Here is an 18,476-nt window from a genome sequence, read left to right as displayed (position 1 = left end):
GCAACGACGACGTGCTGAAAACGCAGATGCTGAAATCTGCATTTCCGGGCTGAATCTGCAAACTTTGCGGGATCTGACCGTGCGGTGAGGATCTGCTACGAGAGGGTGAGATCTGCGAAGTTCGGGACTTCTACTGCGGGTGCTAACTGCTGAAAACTGAAAACGCTGATGTTCCTTGATGTTCCGTCGCGGTAAATCTGCAAAACGCTGGGGCTGATCTGCAAACCAAAAACGCTAGGGCGTTCTGCTGCTACCGGATGTCCTGCAAATGCAAAACGCTAGGCTGATCTGCTGTGTCGTGATGACGCCGGGGCTGATCTGTTGTGCACAAAACGCCGAGGCTGATCTGATGAAAAAAACGCTAGGTCTTGCAATCTGCAAAACGCTAGGCCTTCTGATGGGTTCTGCTGAGAAGTTGCCTGTTGAGCAAGGTGCTCCTGCTACCTCTTCTGCCAGAAAGTGCTAGCGCTAGCTTTCTACTTATACAAACTTAGCAAAATTGCCCTACCTACTTTCCAACAAAAGTCACTTAAAAATAATAAGTGAAAAATATCAAAAATAGGGAAAATAGGTCTATGCACTGTAAAAATGCTACTGATGAGATCTGACTGGAATCTGATGGTCATGCCATGTGTAACCAGAGGATATGCATCTATTCTAAGTGTCTGGACATGCACGGTCTGCGAACACACTCACAAAAGTGCCAGATCACTTCGTATTCTAGACTGACTTTGACTAAACTGAACCCTTGTCATGCTGTAGCTTGTCCACGGACACATAGGGTTGGATGTGTCACGTGACATTAGCTGAGGGGCCAAAAGTAAATAAAGCAGACACACACACACTACCCACATTGCATTAAAGATGATGACGTGGCAACCTGTACGGCCAACACACGAAACGCATAAGGTGAAGATGACATGGCAGCTCATACGGACAAGCCCTAAAGGGCACGTGCTTTTGAACCAGTTGCTTTTGAACTTAGAGCCGTTCATGTAGCCGCTTTTGGATAGACCCGGGGCCTTTAAATAAGTGTCAAGGGCTCATTCTCTCGCTCCCCAATTGCAAAGGAGCAGAGCAGAGACCCTCGGACATTGTACTTGTTGGAGCAATATAAAGAAATACTGAAAGGGGCACCAGGGTTTGGGACCATTGCAGTCTGTGATTGGAACTACCTAGCCTAGATTCTCTCTCTTTTTCAGTTCAATTGTTTTCAAGTGCTAAAAGTCTCTTCTAGTTTGTTCTTTTTAATTGGCACGTGATGCCATCACATTACAGTGGTATCAAAGCTTCACATGTGTGCTTTTCTGAAAGTATACCGGTCCTCCCAAGAACAGATAAAGCAAGACAACGTTTTTAGATTCTATAGAGTACCTGCAGTTCCTCTGAACTCTGTGACATACTCTCGAGCATCCTCACTAGGACATCCAAAGCTTTCAGTAGTTTCTGAACTACAAGTTGCCCACTCTGTTGCCTTGGGCCATTCCTCTTCCTCCGGCACCAAAAAGTACAAGGGCCTCTAATCGACAAACTCCTCAATCTTCCATCCCAATCGGCGGAGTTTTCAAAAACATAGTACAAGCTTTTGACCTCAAACCGGTTGAACGGAGACTGCCCATCCTCCACTCTACAGAGAGCCCTCACCTAGCATTGGCCCATGCTTCAACTTTCCCTGGGAATGCTTATTGTAGCTATTGATGACGAGAATGACTTTTAACACGTCCGCTATTGATTGGAGACGGTAGACATGATCCGTCACGTGTCCTGCTGCTGCTGCGCGCAAATGCAAAACACTGCTTGGACAGCATTGTTGCACCTCTGCCACCGATGTTGTCATCACCTCCCCCACCTCCACCCGGATACAATATTGGAGCCTTATGGTTTTTCCACATCTTGGATTTGCACCGAATCAACCCGAAGATTTCAAGGATGGTGGATCTACAATAGAATTTTTCACCTTTTCTGGCGTGAAAGATGAAAAAAAGCCTTACAATTCTTGACAGCATCTATGCTTTGGGGAACTACACAGAAGAATCAAAGATTTCTCAAGCTGCGGGTTTTCTCAAAGATAATGCTATGCACTGGTCGAGTTCTATAGCCACCAAACCGCACGCTCCAAGGACTTGGCAGGCTTTCAAGAATATTTTTTCCCGGAGCCACATGAAATCTTTGTTGAAGTACAACTTCTCACAGAATGGGGTAACCTAAAAATGCTTGCTACCGAAACCATGGAAGACTACAATCAAAGGCTCCTTTATGTTTACCTGCTAGCGTCTTTCTTCAAGCTCATCACCTTGGAGGATCAACGCGAGCGCTATACTATTGGACTACCATCACCCTTACACGAATATTGTTCGTCTATACAAGCTTCAATTATGAAAGAACTTGTGGGCCATGCTGCAGTTGGATACAAGCTTATGAAAGGAAGATTAGAATTTATTACCCATGACCAGCCAGAAAATATTCCAACCCTCAACCACAATGAACATTCTCGGGATTCTTATGAAAATATAACCCAAAGGCCTCGTTTGTGTCAGGTTCAGGAAAAGAGTTTAAGGATTTTGCTCGATCTCAAGACAATGAAGGAGAGAGAGGTGTAGGAAACTATTCCAAGAGACCTTAAAGATCTATCCGACGAGGAGAGTTGAACTCAAGACCTGTTATTCAAGAGAGAGACGACACTGTATATAGGGTCCCAACCACCCTCAAGGGCCTCCTTGCTCTGTTGCCAAAGCAAGTACTTGCTTTATTTACTTGCACAAATGTTGATACAATGGTTAAATGTTGAATACTGAGTATTGCATGCTAATGTTGAATTGATGCAAAACGCTAGGGCAGATCCGATGTTGAGGCTGAAAACACTCGTGCTGAAATGTTGAGGCTGAATCTGAAAACATCGATCTGATCCGGAGCTGAATCTGAAAACGCCGATCTGATCTTATGTGAGGCTGAATCTGAAAACGCTGGTCTGACCTAAAAATGTTATTGTTGGTGCTGAAAACACTGAATACTGGTGCTGAAAACGTTGAATGTCGGGGCTAAAAACGCTAAATATCGGTGCTGAAAACGCTGAATGTTGGTGCTAAGGTACTGCACGTACTGACTTATGCTTGAGAAATGACCACTAGGGTCACTTATATATGAACTTCAAGCTGGGTCGGCAATCCAACTTGAAAATCCTACGATTTCTAAAATAAATGCCTATTCTTATTAAGTGACTAAAGTGACTGTTCATGTCACAAACTGTTGACGTGTCAAGCCACTGAAGAGCGGAGCCGACTTGCAAATCCCGACCGAGGGGCCTAAACCCTAAGAAGTCGTCCTACCAACTTATGGGACCACATTCGATGGGGCCCAGAGGACCTAAAGATTAAAGTGGGACCAACACACAAACACACAAAGCGAAGACATGGTAGCCAGTACGGATTTTCACAGCCAGTACTTTTTGGGTTCAACGCTTTGGACCAGATGCTTTTGAGTATATAGCTTTTCAACTCCTTTGAATGGCCAAGGGCCTTTAATATGAACTGTGGGCTCTCACTCTAGCATTCTACCGCGGGCAAATGCAAAGCAAGAGCCACAACCTTATTTGAGCAATATAAAGAAATACTGAAAGGGGTGCCACGGTTTGGGCTCAGTACTCTCTAGGGTGGAATTCCGCCACTCCGTGTCGTGTGCTCTCTCTCTCTTTCACTTCAGTTGTTATTGAAGTGCTAAACGTTTGTTCAGTCTATTGGCACGTGGTGCCCTCCCCATGACAATGGTATCAGAGCTTCAAGCGTGTGCTTTTCTAAATGCATACTGGTCCCACCAATGAGCAAATAGAGCAAACTAGCGCTTCCAAAGCCTACTAGAATTTTATTTGAAGTATCTTCGTGTCCTGACCCCGAACTTATTAGGCACTCCCACCCTTACTTCATCGCGCATCGGGCGCGCTCCCGTCTTCATTGTTAGAGTTACACCACATTTGCTTCTCCATTTTGTATGGCTAGTGATTGTCCCGGGCTGGCCACCCATTGCACACCACATAGGTTGCATAGGCGGACACTTTAGCACGTGTCCGGCCGGTCATTTTTTAGCTTGGTTGGGTGCACACACATTTTTAGCCATTTTTGGGCTTTTATGTTTTTTGCACAAGTTACACAATTTTGCCCTACCCCAACTCAACATTCTATAAAAGCAATGCTTGGGATCTTGTAGTCATTCATTGTGTTATTGAGAGCATTTGTGCTTCTAGCGTTCTCTCTCTCTCTCTCTCTCTCTCTCTCTCTCTCTCTCTCTCTCTCTCTCTCCAGTGTTTTCGGCGCTCGTGGCTCTCACCCTCTCTGCTGCTCACTCTCACATAGTATCAGTCGCAGCACGTGAAGAAATATGCGATCTCCTTCTGCAAGGCCAAGCGCTAACTTTCTACAAATTTTCGTCGTGGGAAAAGTGCAAAGTTGCTTAGCGTTTTTCAGCACCATCATCGTTTTTTGGTTCAGGCTCAGTTTTTTTGGCCCTGTTTGCTGCGATCTGCTGCTCCCTCTCTTGGCACCCCCACCTTGCATAGAAACGCACCTCACGGCATCAGATCAGCCCTGCATTTTTCCCAAGGCAGATTTGTGTTTTGGTGCAACTTTTGCGTTTTTTGCCTTGTGCTGCGTTTTCAGCAAAACGCTGAGCACTTGCACACACGGGAGCAGCCAAGACCTCCAGATGAATCTCCTACACTGCCTGGCACCTACAGATCCACACCCAAGGTCAAGTATCTACACAAAATCGGCACTTTTTAGCATCAATCACTTGCTATTTTTTCTCTATTTTCAGCCCTCTGACGGCTGTGAACTGCAAGAACCCCCTCATATGAACCTCTGTGATGCTCCCGTACCGATCGGTGGCATATAGGCACGCTGAAATCTCTGTTACAGCAGCGTTTTCAGCCCCCTTTGCGGTGTTTTTAAGGGTGGACAGGAGGCTAATTTTTTGCCTCTTGTGCAGTTGTTCACTCCCTTGCTCGTCAAGACACCATCCGGTGGTTGTCTGAGCGATTATTGTGGACTGCTATAGCTTTGGAGACGGTACCTTCTACGGCGACGTGAGATTCTATCCATTGACCCTTGGGACACTCTTTGAGTACACGACATGTCAACTCCAAAGCAGAAGGGACAACAACAACAATCCCAAAAGGGGGCCACCACGTCCACTGCGACAACGGCCACTTCCACTTCTGCGACTATGTCGTCATTTGCCAATGCAACATCCAACAATTATGCCCTCACCCAGTTTGCTGAGGAGAAGAAGTTGGATTTACACAACTATGCTGCGTGGAGGACACGAGTCCGCACAATCATTGCCTACCATTGACTCTAGGAATGGTTAATTAATTTCACCCATTCGGCTACAAAGCCTACCCTTCCCATCGCCACTCAGGATCAGATCGACGAGTGGGTGGATCAAGACATACGAGTCTTCACCTTTCTTATGATGAACCTCTCGGATTGCATCACGAAGGAAGTTTCCAAAGAGGAGCATGCACATCCATTGTGAAAACGAATTCTTGACCAGTTTGAGGAGACTTCATTTGCCAGACAGATCACACTTGAACGGGAGTTGTACAACGTCCAATTCAAGGATTTCAACTCACTCAATGGGTTGACCCGCCGCATGCGAGAACTCTCGGAAGACCTTGTCTCTGCCAGAGGCGACGTCACCTCGGCACGCATGGCCGGCCTCTTACTATTCAAGCTTCCCCCACGCTTTGATCCCTACTTTCAGAGTTTGCTCACATCTCGACGTACCTCTTTTCCCACATGGGACGAGATTCTCCCTTCCCTCATATAGATCGAGGGGCACTCCACATTCAAAGCGGGAGGTGATGTTGATGCAGAAGGAGCTTTAGTAGCTCAAGGAGGTAACAAGAAAGGTAAAGGGAAGAAGAAGAAGAAGAGCATGGACATCGAATGTTACTACTGTCACAAGAAAGGGCACAAAGAATCAGAATGCAGAAAGAAGAAGCGAGAAGAGGCCAACAAGAAGAAACATACAGCCTCGATTGATGTTACTTACGAGTCGGCCGGGAACACTCTTGTTGCGAGGACGGACCACGCTCTTGCTACATCGCAGTCAGGTGCTTGGGTTGTTGACAGTGGAGCTATCACTCACATGACTCCCCAACAATCTTGGTTTAGCTCTCTCAAGGAGACTCATGGGCAGACCGTCACTATGGGTGACAACCATGAGATTCTAGTGTCTGGCACAGGCCAGATTACCCTCTTTCGTTCTATTTAAGGGAGCTGACATACACTTTGGGAGTGGCATGGTTACCATTTCTGATTCTACAACAGATATTGTTCTTGCACGCGGTGAGCGCAATGGATCCCATTACCGCCTCACTGCTCTTCTATCTCGGACCTCGGAGTCTTCTTCTCTATGCCATGCATGATTTGGACATCTTTGCTATCAATAGCTCCACCAGGTTGCTAGGACCTCTCTCGCGAAGGATTTACCCGCGATACTCTCTTCACTCAACATGTGCGAGGCTTGCCAGTTGGGCAAGCAACACAGGGCTTCCTTTCCGAAGCAGGCATCCAACAGAGCTTCGGCACCACTCGCATTGATTCACATTAATCTATGTAGCCCGATAAGCACTTCTTCATTTTCTGGCTCACAGTATATGCTTGTGCTTGTGGATGATTGTAGCGGGTACACTTGGACTTCGTTCTTAAAGCTCAAATCGGAGGTTTTCAGTTCCATTCGGAATTGGAAGATGATGGTCGAAAAGGAGAAGGATTTGCACGTCAAATGTTTTTGCCCGCCTCAAGGAGACGCAAGTTTATGATGACACAAAGTCCGTGAACTTTGCACTCATGTCCTAGATTCCCCAGCTTCACCAGTTGAGCCTTCGGTGGAGGAAGCACTCCAGCATGATTGCTGGAAGCGTGCCATGCAGACAGAGATGGACGCTATCGAGCTGGAGGAAATGTTACGACATTATATACAGACTCGCCTTAATTCTTGGGAAGAATATTTGCCATTGGTGGAGTTTGCTTACAATAACTCCTTTCACTCAGCAATTGGCATGACTCCCTTGCTTTGGCAGATCAGTTAGTAAATGAGATGCAAGATATCCTTATTCAAATCAAGGACAAGTTGGCACATGTTCGACAGACTTATCAAAAGCAAGCAAATAAACATCGTCACCATACAAAGTTTCAAGAAGGTGACTTGGTGTTACTATATGTTGCTTCGCATCGATATAAGACAGTGAAGTTTGTCTTTTCTAAGTTACGGCCCAAATTTTATGGTCCTTTCAAGATTTTGAAGAAGTATTCTACAGTCAGTTACAAACTTGAACTTCCACCACCGGGAAAGATTCATCCAACATTTCATATTTCTTGGCTTAAGAAATATATTCCAGGGTTCAATTATTCCAGATGTCTCATCCTATGTTCCAGAAATAGAAGAAGAACACTTGATTCTAGTTCCAGAACTTATCCTTGATGTTCATTAGAAGGAGACAAGACGGATGATTACTATAGAATTCCTAGTCAAGTGGATAGATCTTGATGAATCAGATTCTAAATGGCAAACAGATGAAGAGATGCAACAATACCCTCAGCTTCCACAAGAGTTCTTTGATAAACGAATGTCAATAATTTAATACACAGGGTTTTATTTTAAATGGGAGGCAATGTCACAATTGTGACGTATTCTTTATGTTTGTATTACCTTCCTTGCTCGGTTCTCTTGCAAATACGAAGACGTACCAAATCAGAGACCCCCTCTTCGCCCAAGAGTTGCACCTATTCGGTTAATAGCCATGCCTCTTCAGTGAATGGATGCACCTCTATGCCGAACGGTCACAACTCTACAGCAGAGGGACACGACTATTGGCCTAGAGTCGTGTCTTTTGACCTATGGTCATGTCTCTTCATCGTGTCTCTTCAAATTCTATTAAGAACGCCCTTGTAACACATTTCAATCAATCAAACACATTTAGTCTCTGAGTCTCTTGTTATCAACTTTTGTTCAGAGTTCAGTTTTCATCTAAGTTTAAGTATGAATAAACACACATAGTAAGCGTGTTCTTCACACCAAGCCCAACAAGCGGAAGGTGGTTTCTACAAAATGGTATTTCAAGACAAAGTACAAGGCCAATGGTTCCCTAGGCGAGACTTGTTGCTCGGGGTTTTACACAGCGACCCGGTTTAGACTTTGATGAGACCTTTGCTCCAACCGCTCGCATGACTACCATACGCACAGTGTTTGCTCTCGCAGCCAACTTTCGTCGGCCTATCTTACATATGGATGTCAAAAGTGCTTTTCTAAAACGGAGATTTGGATAAAGAAGTTTATGTGGAGCAACCTCCTCGCTTTCGACTACCAGGCAAGGAGGATTGGGCTTATCGATTGTGGAAAGCATTGTATGGACTGAAGCAGGCTGGACGACAGTGGTACCTCACACTTGACCAATTTCTTGTGAAGCTGGGGTTACGACATACCTCATCAGATTCCAACTGTTATGTTGACTCTGATGGCTCTTTGGTTGCAATAGTGATTGTCTATGTGGACGATCTCATTTTCCCAAGCTCATGGACCAGCAAGATCAAGTCAATCATGCAAGCTTTGGAGACGTGTTTTGCGATAACTGATCTTGGGCTTCTTCACTATTTTCTTGGATTCGAGATCTATGAGACACCAAATGGCATCTTCTTTTCTCAACGGAAGTATGACGGCTATCTTGGAGAGATTCCAGTTAACAGTCTGCAGACCGATTGGCACTCCTCTTGAGCTCGAGGAGAGCATATCGCTTCACGATCTTTCCCTACATATTGACCTGAACAGTACAGGAATGTTGTTGGCTGCCTCGTATGGTTGACTTATTCCCGACCAAACATCTGTTACACAGTTTCTATCCTCAATTCTTTTAGCACCCGACCTCGTCAACGACATTGGCAGTGTGCCCAACGTACTTTGCGGTACATTAGCGGCACCTTGGACCATGGTGTGTTCTATGGTCGTTCGAAGGGTTGCACCCTACTTGGTTGGTGCGATTCAAATTGGGCACGAAATCCAGATACTCAACGCTCTACTACAGGAGTAGTTTTCACACTCACCTCGAGACCCACTTCATGGAGCATTAAGCAGCAACGCACCGTTGCACTATGTTCTAGAGAGGCGGAATACAGAGCAGCTTGTTGTGCAGCTTGTGAGGCCATATGGCTACGGATATTACTGGGAGAGTTGTGTTTTCCCCAGACTGCTATTACACGTCTTTTGTGCGACAATCAGAGTTGCATAGCTATCGCCAAGAACCCTACCTTTCATGCTCGGACGAAGCACATTGAGGTGCACTTACACTATGTTCGGGAGCGGGTTTTGGCTGGAGATCTTCATTTGGAGTATGTCCGTACCACGGACAATGCAGCAGACATCTTCACACAGGCTGTACCTTAGCGAACCTTGGCTTCTCACCTCCAACTCATATGTGTTGTCTTAGCATCCGGTGTTGAGAGGGGTGTTAGAGCTACACCACCGTTGCTTCGCCATTTTGTACAGCTAATGATTGTCTGGGGATGGCCACCCAGCGCACCCCACGTAAGCTGCACAGACGGACACTTTAGCACATGTCCGGCAGGTCATTTTTTAGCCTGGCTTGGTGCACACACATTTTTAGCCATTTTTGGGCTTTTATGTTTTTTGCACCAATTACACAAATTTAACATTCTATAAAAGCAATGCTTGGGGTCTTGTAGTCATTCATTGTGTTATTGAGAGCATTTGTGCTTCTAGCGTTTTCTCTCTCTCTCTCCCTCCAATGTTTTCGGCGCGCGTGGCTCTCACCTTCTCCGCTGCTCACTCACATTCACCACTCTGTCTTACAGGGCATAAGCCATAAAGAACCCAAGACATGGTGTTCATGGATTTAGCAGAATACTTGCAATTTCTCCTCGACGAGCTTCGCGAAATTCTTTCGCGCCATCCTCAGCAGAATCTTTCAATGCGGCAAAGTTTTCAACACTTTTTGAATTACATGTTACCCCCTCTGATGCCCCAGGTGATACCTCCTCCTCCGACTCCAGAAAGTATGAGAGCTTCCAACCAGAGGGTTAGGGATCCTTTCTCCAACTCCTTCCATATCCGCATACAAGGCAAGCAAATCTTGGTATTCAAGATCTAGATTTTTGTGTATCCGATTCGATCTTCGTTCAAAGACATAGCGATGAAGACGAGAGAGCGCCCGATGCGCGATGGACTAAGGGTGGGAGTGGCTAATAAGCCGAGGGCAGGGGCACGAAGATTCTTTGATAGAAAAAATATGAGAGCGGTTCTTTGGGTTCTCGTACTGCTTGGGTTCTTGATTCTACTGGGGTTCTTTAGGTTCTTTCCTTGAGTTCGTGAAACCGAAGTATGTACAGAGCTCTGATACCAATGTCAGGTATAGCGGAAGAGTTTAAGGATTTTGCTCGGATCTAGTACTCCGCACAAGCACAAGGTTACTTTACTTCACTTGAAAAGAGAAACTGAACTGAAGACAATGAAGGAGAGAGAGGCACAGAGAGAGAGAGAGAGAGAGAGAGAGAGAGAGAGAGAGAGAGAGAGAGAAACTGGCCCGTAGGGCGGTAGGCTTTGGCTTTCACCCGAAACTTTACTTAAACTTTACGACACAAAGGAGCTTCACGAATAAGCCTGTGACTGGAATTCAACACTTCAAGACAACAAACCACAGCCTGACAGCTAGAGCGCTACCAAGCAGACAACGACACTCTGTTGGCCCCAAAGACTGGCGCCCCTTTAGGTATTTCTTTATTCTTAATAAACTTGAGAAAAACATGTAAACTTCTACAAGCTGTCCCACTTTCATCGGACTGAAATTCCTCTACTCCCACCCGATTTCGGCAACATAACCACAGTAGAAGTCTCCACGGACAAAATCCCAAGCAAACATTGAATTTCCACACACTTTAGAGCTCTTTGCAAAACATGGCGAGAAATTGCAACTCACTGAATTCTCTGTTTTGCGCTTCGATCCGCGTGTCAATCACTTTTTTGGGTAGCCCTCGAGCTCTTGCACCTGTAGGGTCGCTTGCCCCTTGAACTAGACGAGATTTCTCGCGGGAAATCTCTCTAAATTGTCTTATACAAGCACCCAATGCTTTCTCGAGGCTCCCCTGACAAATAAACGATCCGAACGCTTCCACCTAACCCTCACCAGGCTGTCCAAACCTGTCCATGGCTGTAATTGCAAGTTTTTGACCCAATTTGGCTAGCATATCGGCGCAAATATCCCTGTAGGTCAAAAGTACACGTCAAGAACACTTTCCCTTGCCGTATAGAAGCTTTCCAGTGAGCTGCAGAAAATTTTAGCATGCTGTAATTTTCTATTTTGCCACTGTTAGGTGCCTACTGCCATGTACACGCATCCCAAGGCCTTTCCAAGGCTCCCCTTACAATTCCCTGCAGTTTAGGTGCAAAACCCTAAACCTGCAAAAAAACACAGCAGGCTGTAATTCTCTGTTTTGGACCGTTTCGAGCGGGGCGAGCACGCCTACGCGTGTCTCAGGTGCTCCCGCACGCAATGGGACAGTTCCCCTGTAAATCGAACAAGTTTTCACGCGAGAAAACTCTCCGTTTTCGCATTCCTTCGCGATGGAACTGTGCGTACTTGAAGGGGATTAGCAATTAGCTAATCCGATTCCTCTACAAAAGGCTCTTGCCTTGGCAAATGCGCATAAAACCCAGAACTGTACATGGTCATTTGAGAAGCCCAACTAGTGGGGCATTACCATATGTGCAAAGGGGAGAGAGATGAGTGAGAGCAAATCGTCGTGCTACATAGAGCAAAGGAGAAGGCAAGCTTTCCATTAAAACTGTGAGCACCTGCACCCACTACTCACACTGTAGCACACACTGATAGGCTGAAATCAACCCCCTCTTGAAATGGGCGCCCCCTCTTGCTAATGCTTCTGGCAATTGCATCTAGAGCCGCCATGTGTCCAGTTTGTCTCTTTTGAGTTAATTCCCTAGTACTCACCAACTTATAAGTATCACAAGGGGCTTAAATGACTTTGAACTGAGCCTAGACACCCTTTTACTGCTCGGATTCCAGTGCCGACGAGCCCGACCATCTCATGGCGACTTGCCCTTCTCGACTGCGGGTGAAACTCTCAGCCGTCAACCGTTTCACACTGGCCATACAATGTCCAGGCATTTGCACCTTCAAAAAGAGGGTCCCAAAAATTAAACAAAAATCATCGAAAAGAAACCAACAACTCAAGTTAGCAATTGCCACGTCCTCGTGACATACCGCCCTCTTAAAATCGCAAACGTCCTCAATTGCGTGCCATATATACATGCCATAGATGATTTAGTGTGGTAAGCACCCTTTTATCATCGCATGTATCTGCAAGAAAGACTGTCAAAACATGTGTACAAATGACTTAATGAGACCTTCATACTTCCGTCAAACAATGTACGCTGCTATTGCACTGAATCCATGAGTACATTTGATGTGCTAGTTCTATCATTACCCCTCCTTTGTAGACGTTGGGTTGGGGCATACGTAGGTTGTAACCCAAAGGCCTCAAGGTAAAGCTACAATACATACAGAGCAGTGCAAAATCCGGAAAATTCGTACAATCCTACCACGTTACCATCGGTACGGGCCGCCCCGTCAGCATGTCAACGCAATTTACGAAAATCTCTTCTTCATGTCAAGCTTTTTCTTTTTAGGGTTTTAGGTCTCTCGACCAATGCTCCATAAGTTCTTTAAGTTGCTCCGTTTATTGTCTCTCATCCACTCGACCATTTCCCTTCCAATTGGCCATGCCACGTCATCACTTGTGACATTTCCCCCTCTTGAAAGAATTGTAATCGCCCTCGATTACGCCTGCAAAAACAACCAAAAGACAAAAACTTTCTTCAACAGACACTCACTCTATGTATTCATGCACCAGACTCCACCAATCCAGCACTTCTACAAAGACATCAGTCATTGATCAATCACATCACTACTTCCATTGAGATCTTCGATGAGAATCATGATCTATGGCAACGTATTTAGCAATCACATCTAGATCTGTCACTGATCTCCCACAGATGTCTCGATTGACTAAATCTTGTTACTATCATGTCCATTTCATCTTTCCCGAAAACAAGACCGAAATGCTACAGTCATTTCATCTTTCAAACATGCACTCAAACACTACTCACATGAGAGAGCACATATAACAAATTCATTTCGGGAATTCCCAGTTGGAACTACTTCTTTCATAAAGTCATTCGATAGAATATTGTCAGCCCCATCAGTATCCCTAAAATCCAAAGGAAGTTAGTGACTTTATTCCATCTAGGTTATTTGTGACAAAGAATCGGAGTAACTCCCCTCTTTTGCAGTTCCCGGCTGCACCAAATTCAACACGTTGATCATCGGGAACTCTTGGAATAGTCGAAGCTAGACCAAAAGCCTCAAGGTAAAGTTCCACTATCTAAGGAGTATCTGCTAGGTCGTCCTCCTCCATCCACTTCGCAGCCAATGCCGGATAGTTCTTGACTGAGAACCACCGTTCACTTTACCTTTCACTTTCCTTTCCTTGTGAGCCAGTATCTATTCCAGAACGAGAATCTCCTCGTTCTCTTCCACTTTAGGTTGCTCCTCAAACTCCCTATCCAATGGCACCTCACCTGGATCTGGGGAATTCTCTAATCTACTAACTCATTCCCTTTCTTTTCTTTCCTTGTGCCGTGGGACCTATGGGTAGCTTTGCTACCCTCCCCTGTCCATTGGCATGTTAGCCTCAATCATCGGAACCCTGAGACGAGCTATCATCTGATCCCCTTTCTTCCTTGGAATCCTCTGATGAACTTGCATCTAGTTCCCTTGATTCGTCGGAAATCCTCCAATCTGGAATGAGACTCCTTATTGGATGAGATTTTTCTGGGAAGCCAACAACCCAAGATATCAAGAGCTCCAATTTGAAATGAGAAAACTGATTGTCCCTTGAAATGTCCATCAGAATGACACTCGCAAATTTTTGAGCTAACTTGAGTTATTTTGCAGATATGTTGTAATCGCAGACGATTACTTTCTCTGCGATTACTTTCTTTCAAGAAGGGGGGATGTCACAAACTGCTTGCGTGTAAAGCCATTGAAGAACGGAGCCAACCTACACATCCCACTCGAGGGGCCTAAACCCTAAGAAGCAGCAGAAGAAGAAGAAGAAGCAAAAGAAGATTCCACCAACTTATCGGACCCCGTCCGATGGGGCCCAAATGACCTAGAGACCTTTAAAATAAAGCAGGACCAATACACACACACACAAATCTTTAAGAGTAGAAGATGATGAGGTGGCAGCTATACGGACGCTCAAAAATTATGCTGACATATTGACATGGCACTTGTACTGATTTTCGCGTCTTACGCTAATGACGTGGCACTTGTACTGATTTTCGCAAAACATGCTGGCAGCTTTTGGACCAGTTGCTGTTGAGCCTTCTCCGTGAAGGTGCAGAGGATGGAGTACCGGCAATGTACTGAGTTCAAGCAATATAAAGAAATACCGAAAGGGGCGCCAAGGTTTGGGGCCAGTGCTCTCTCAAGGTGGAACTTTGCCACTCCCTGTCTCGTGTGTCGTGCACTCTCTATCTCTTTCAGTTCAGTTGTTATTTGAAGTGCTTAAAAATGTTCAGTCTATTCTTTTCCGTTGACACTTGGTGCCCGTCCCCGTGACATGATCAAAGGTAAGAGATACCTCCAAGTTCCTAGATATGCAACTCCAAGACTCCATCACGTATAGATCTAGGAGATTTAGACTCCCCACCACGCAGCCCAGGAGAGAGATTTTCTCAAATGATGGCAAACCCAACATTGATCATGTGCACAATCCCTTACACCACACCTACCCCTGTACCAAATCTTACACCCCCAATTCGACAAAGGAGCTAGTCAGCACACTTCATCATTGTACTTCCTTAAGCATATAGATGTGCACCTGTATCTTGTATCCTAGCCTCCCATGAATCACCCCCTATCACAAGACCACATTTTGTTACTTTGTACTATTGTCCTCCTTTCCTGATACATGGAGAACACACACATTATACATGTATATTTGATTTGTCTCATATCCAACTTCTGCCTCTAATAAACATAAAAACAGATCTCTCTCTCTCTCTCTCTCTCTCTCTCTCTCTCTCTCTCTCTCTCTCAGACACACACACACACACAAACAAAAAAATTGCACACTTACAAGAGTACATTTTGCCCAATAGAGATTAATCACTTGTAACACAAATGAGCTATGCTAACCTCAGTATACTTTACAAAGACATACATCTGGAATGGTATGATGACAAATCATTTCCCTTTCCGAGAATAAGCCATGGCGCGGATACCTTGTGGGTCAGCTATGTACCCGAGTGGCTTGTAGAATCCAACAACATTTGGTTCAGCATAAAGACCAATATTGGTAATCCCTTTGCTTAGAAGGTCTACCATGAGTCTTTCCATAATAGCCTTACCTAAGCCAAGGCCCTGGTATGAGGGATCAACAACTACATCCCAGATAATGGCATTGAACACATCATCTCCAGTAGCACGTGCAAAGGCAACAAGTTTATGAGACTTCACCTCTTGGAGCCAGCGGATTGATGAAGTATGTTGCAGTGCGCGCTCGAGCTTCTGCTTTTGGCGGCGAGGAAAGCCAACCTTGACAAAAAGGTCGTTAAGGTGGTCAAGGTCGATGCCCTGTAAAGAATTATGAAGCTCGAAGCCGCGGGCAAGAAGGGTTTCGTCACTCACACTGAAGCTCCCTGTTTCAGTGACACCAAAAGCCTCTGCTTCCGTCTCTGTGACTCCCAGGGTGCTTTGAGAAGCTGCAGAAGGGGAGCAGGGGGCACATAGCCATGGCTTCCAAGCACCTTGCGGGGGAGTAGAGAAGCAGGAAGCGGCCAGCGATGACCTGATCGTCCACCGCAGGTTCGATCTCCTGCTTGCGAGGCCTGCGAGGTTGACTTCGATGCTGTGCTGGAACGCGTACTTTTGATGTTCAGGTGAAGCAGAGGAGAGTGGCACACGCGTGGCCATTCCTCGAGCCAGTCCTCAACCAGTGGCAACCATCCAGTGCCAACTGCCCACACCGCGACACTCGCCGTCCCCCATTTTCCTCTTCACGTGGTGAGCCAAAGGTCTTTTTGGTTTCCTAAAAGAAACCCTTAGAGCCAGTTCACGTGTGCTGCTGGTTGCAAACCGGCAACTGGCAACCATCCAGTTCATGTGGAGGCCTAGAAATCCGAAATTTGAATAAAAAATAGCCCGTTTTATTCCCTACAATTCGACGAAGCCAAAAATGGCCTGTTGTATTCCTTGCAAAGCCGAAAATGTTTGTCGCTTTCTGCAATTCCTAGGCTGCTCCACCCCCTCACCTAGGAGCAGGCTTGCAACTGGTTGGCAACCAATTGCCTTTTCCTTGGCAACTTATCACGGGAACAAGAAAAGTTTGCAACTAGTTGGCAACCAGTTGCGAACAAATGCTCCATGTGAACTAGTTCTTAATGTTGTGTTGGGTTAGGGAGACTCCTTTCATTTTATGTAGTGACGCGATGGAGACTTACCTTTCATTTCATATTCTGACATGTCTTTACTTTTCTTGAATTCTATTGTTTTAGAATGCTAAAGTGAAGTTTCATCTTACATAAGTTTTAGTAAATTTTACACACACACACACATGTTTTTATTGAGTTCTATTGTTTTAGAATGCTAAAGTGAAGCTTCACTTTGCATAATTCTAATAAAGTTTATACACACACATATATATTAATTAGTTCTTTTTATTTCACCTTTCATTCCACAACTTCACATGGCTTTACATTTCTTGCATTTTATAGCTTGATTTCAGTCGATGTTAACGTTTGAGAAAGTCTCTTTTATTAAACGGTTGCTAATCGAGTTTCTTATTCACAAAAAAGAAAATCAGAAATAATAGCAGAATTTTTGAGATTTGTAAAAATTTTGGACATACTTCATCGATTTTTCTTCCGTTTACCATGGTTTGTAGTTAGCTAGTCTCGATTTTCAATCGGCTCAAGACTAAGCTGAGGCAATCCTTTCCCAAACACTGATACCAGTTTAATTCAATCTAACAATTTTATCACTTTCTTATTGTTTTTGAAAGTCGTTGAGATCCTTTCACTTATTTTTTAAGTGCCCGTAGATATGATGAACTCCCTAGTCATGCCATGTCACTATTGCACAGCTCACGATTGTGAGTTGATCATCATCATTGGATTTCCTGGGGAATGCAAAACATTCTCATGTTTTCGAAGAACTCGTCCGAATCAAACCTCACCGCTAAACTATCGCACGCTCATTGAAAGGTATGTGTATGTTAAGTTTATAGATCACATCGTCGCTGATAAGTTTACACCTAGTTCACACTTTGTTCACGTTGAGTTCACACCAAATTTGGTATGGTGTGCATACCCTCCCAAGTTCACACCAAACTCACACTTAGTTCACATTGAGTTCACACTAAATTTGGTGTGGTGCACATACCTCCCGAGTTCACACCAAGCAATCAGACGGCCCAGATTGCACCCGCCTCGTGACGCCTAATATGGGCCATTGATCTCACTTCCCTAGGGGTGTGTCAATTAGTGACGAGGCTAATCATGAATCACTAATGGTAATGCAATTAGGTTAGAGTCACTTAACGCCAACCATGTATGCAAAGAGCAAGTCAAAGTGCAAATAGACAAAGCTCAAAGGAAGGGGCACGTAAGCCGATGTAGTTACAAGTGCATAGCATTGTCACCAAAGAAGAGGATCACAACCCACCACGATTGGTGAACTTTGAGGTAAATGGTCTAAATTTTGTAGCTTTCTTAGACTCAATGCAAATGCAAACATAGTATGAAGCATACCTTCAACTTCAATCAACCGCAATAGCGCCAACTAACATAATGCTATCATGCTTGGCTAATGCCGCTTCGTAGACTATCGAGAAGGTAGTATCAATGGCAAGTTCAAGGGAAGAAGGAAGCATGCACTTTCTATGTTGCTCAACCTAAAGCATGCGTGCAACAAGCAATCCTTTTCGAGAAAGGATGCATCAATAAAGTATCAAATGGATTGGGATGCTAATGGTGTGTAGTTTGTGACAATATGCAACACAATTAAAGTCTCGATGACTAACACAACTCAATCAAGGACCCTTCTAGTCACAATAAGAATTGAGGAAGAAAAGGCAAAGTCATCTTCAACACAAGCTCACCTAAAACAGAAGCCTCAAAAGGAGTCAACAATTTGCAACAAGGTCTAAGGTAAAGCAACATCTCCACTAATTCAACACAAGGTATAGAGAGCGTGGGTTGCCAAAGAAACCTTACAAGTGCAAGGGTATTATGAAGGAATCTATACCATGTGGATCCCGATGACCAAAATGATCAAAGCTACTATGATGACTAGAATTTCAAAGAAGGATATATAGGGGAAATCAACG

The 18,476-nt window shown here is 44.9% G+C and overlaps 1 protein-coding gene across 1 annotated transcript; it reads right to left on the bottom strand.

Annotated features, from left to right (window-relative positions):
* Window positions 1-15,236: 15,236 nt before the first annotated feature.
* LOC147451988 (GCN5-related N-acetyltransferase 1, chloroplastic-like) lies at window positions 15,237-16,146 on the bottom strand. Its single transcript, XM_086518859.1, has one exon. It carries the CDS (start codon window positions 16,061-16,063, stop codon window positions 15,335-15,337), a length of 729 nt encoding a protein of 242 aa, XP_086374985.1. The 5' UTR covers window positions 16,064-16,146; the 3' UTR covers window positions 15,237-15,334.
* Window positions 16,147-18,476: the final 2,330 nt, after the last annotated feature.

This window comes from Adiantum capillus-veneris, chromosome 8 (assembly GCF_014529385.1).
Source record: "Adiantum capillus-veneris isolate H3 chromosome 8, ASM1452938v2, whole genome shotgun sequence".
In the NCBI taxonomy this organism is placed as follows: domain Eukaryota; kingdom Viridiplantae; phylum Streptophyta; class Polypodiopsida; order Polypodiales; family Pteridaceae; genus Adiantum; species Adiantum capillus-veneris.
The sequence above is the reverse complement of the archived record's forward strand: the minus strand, read 5'-3'. Positions and strand labels throughout refer to the sequence as shown.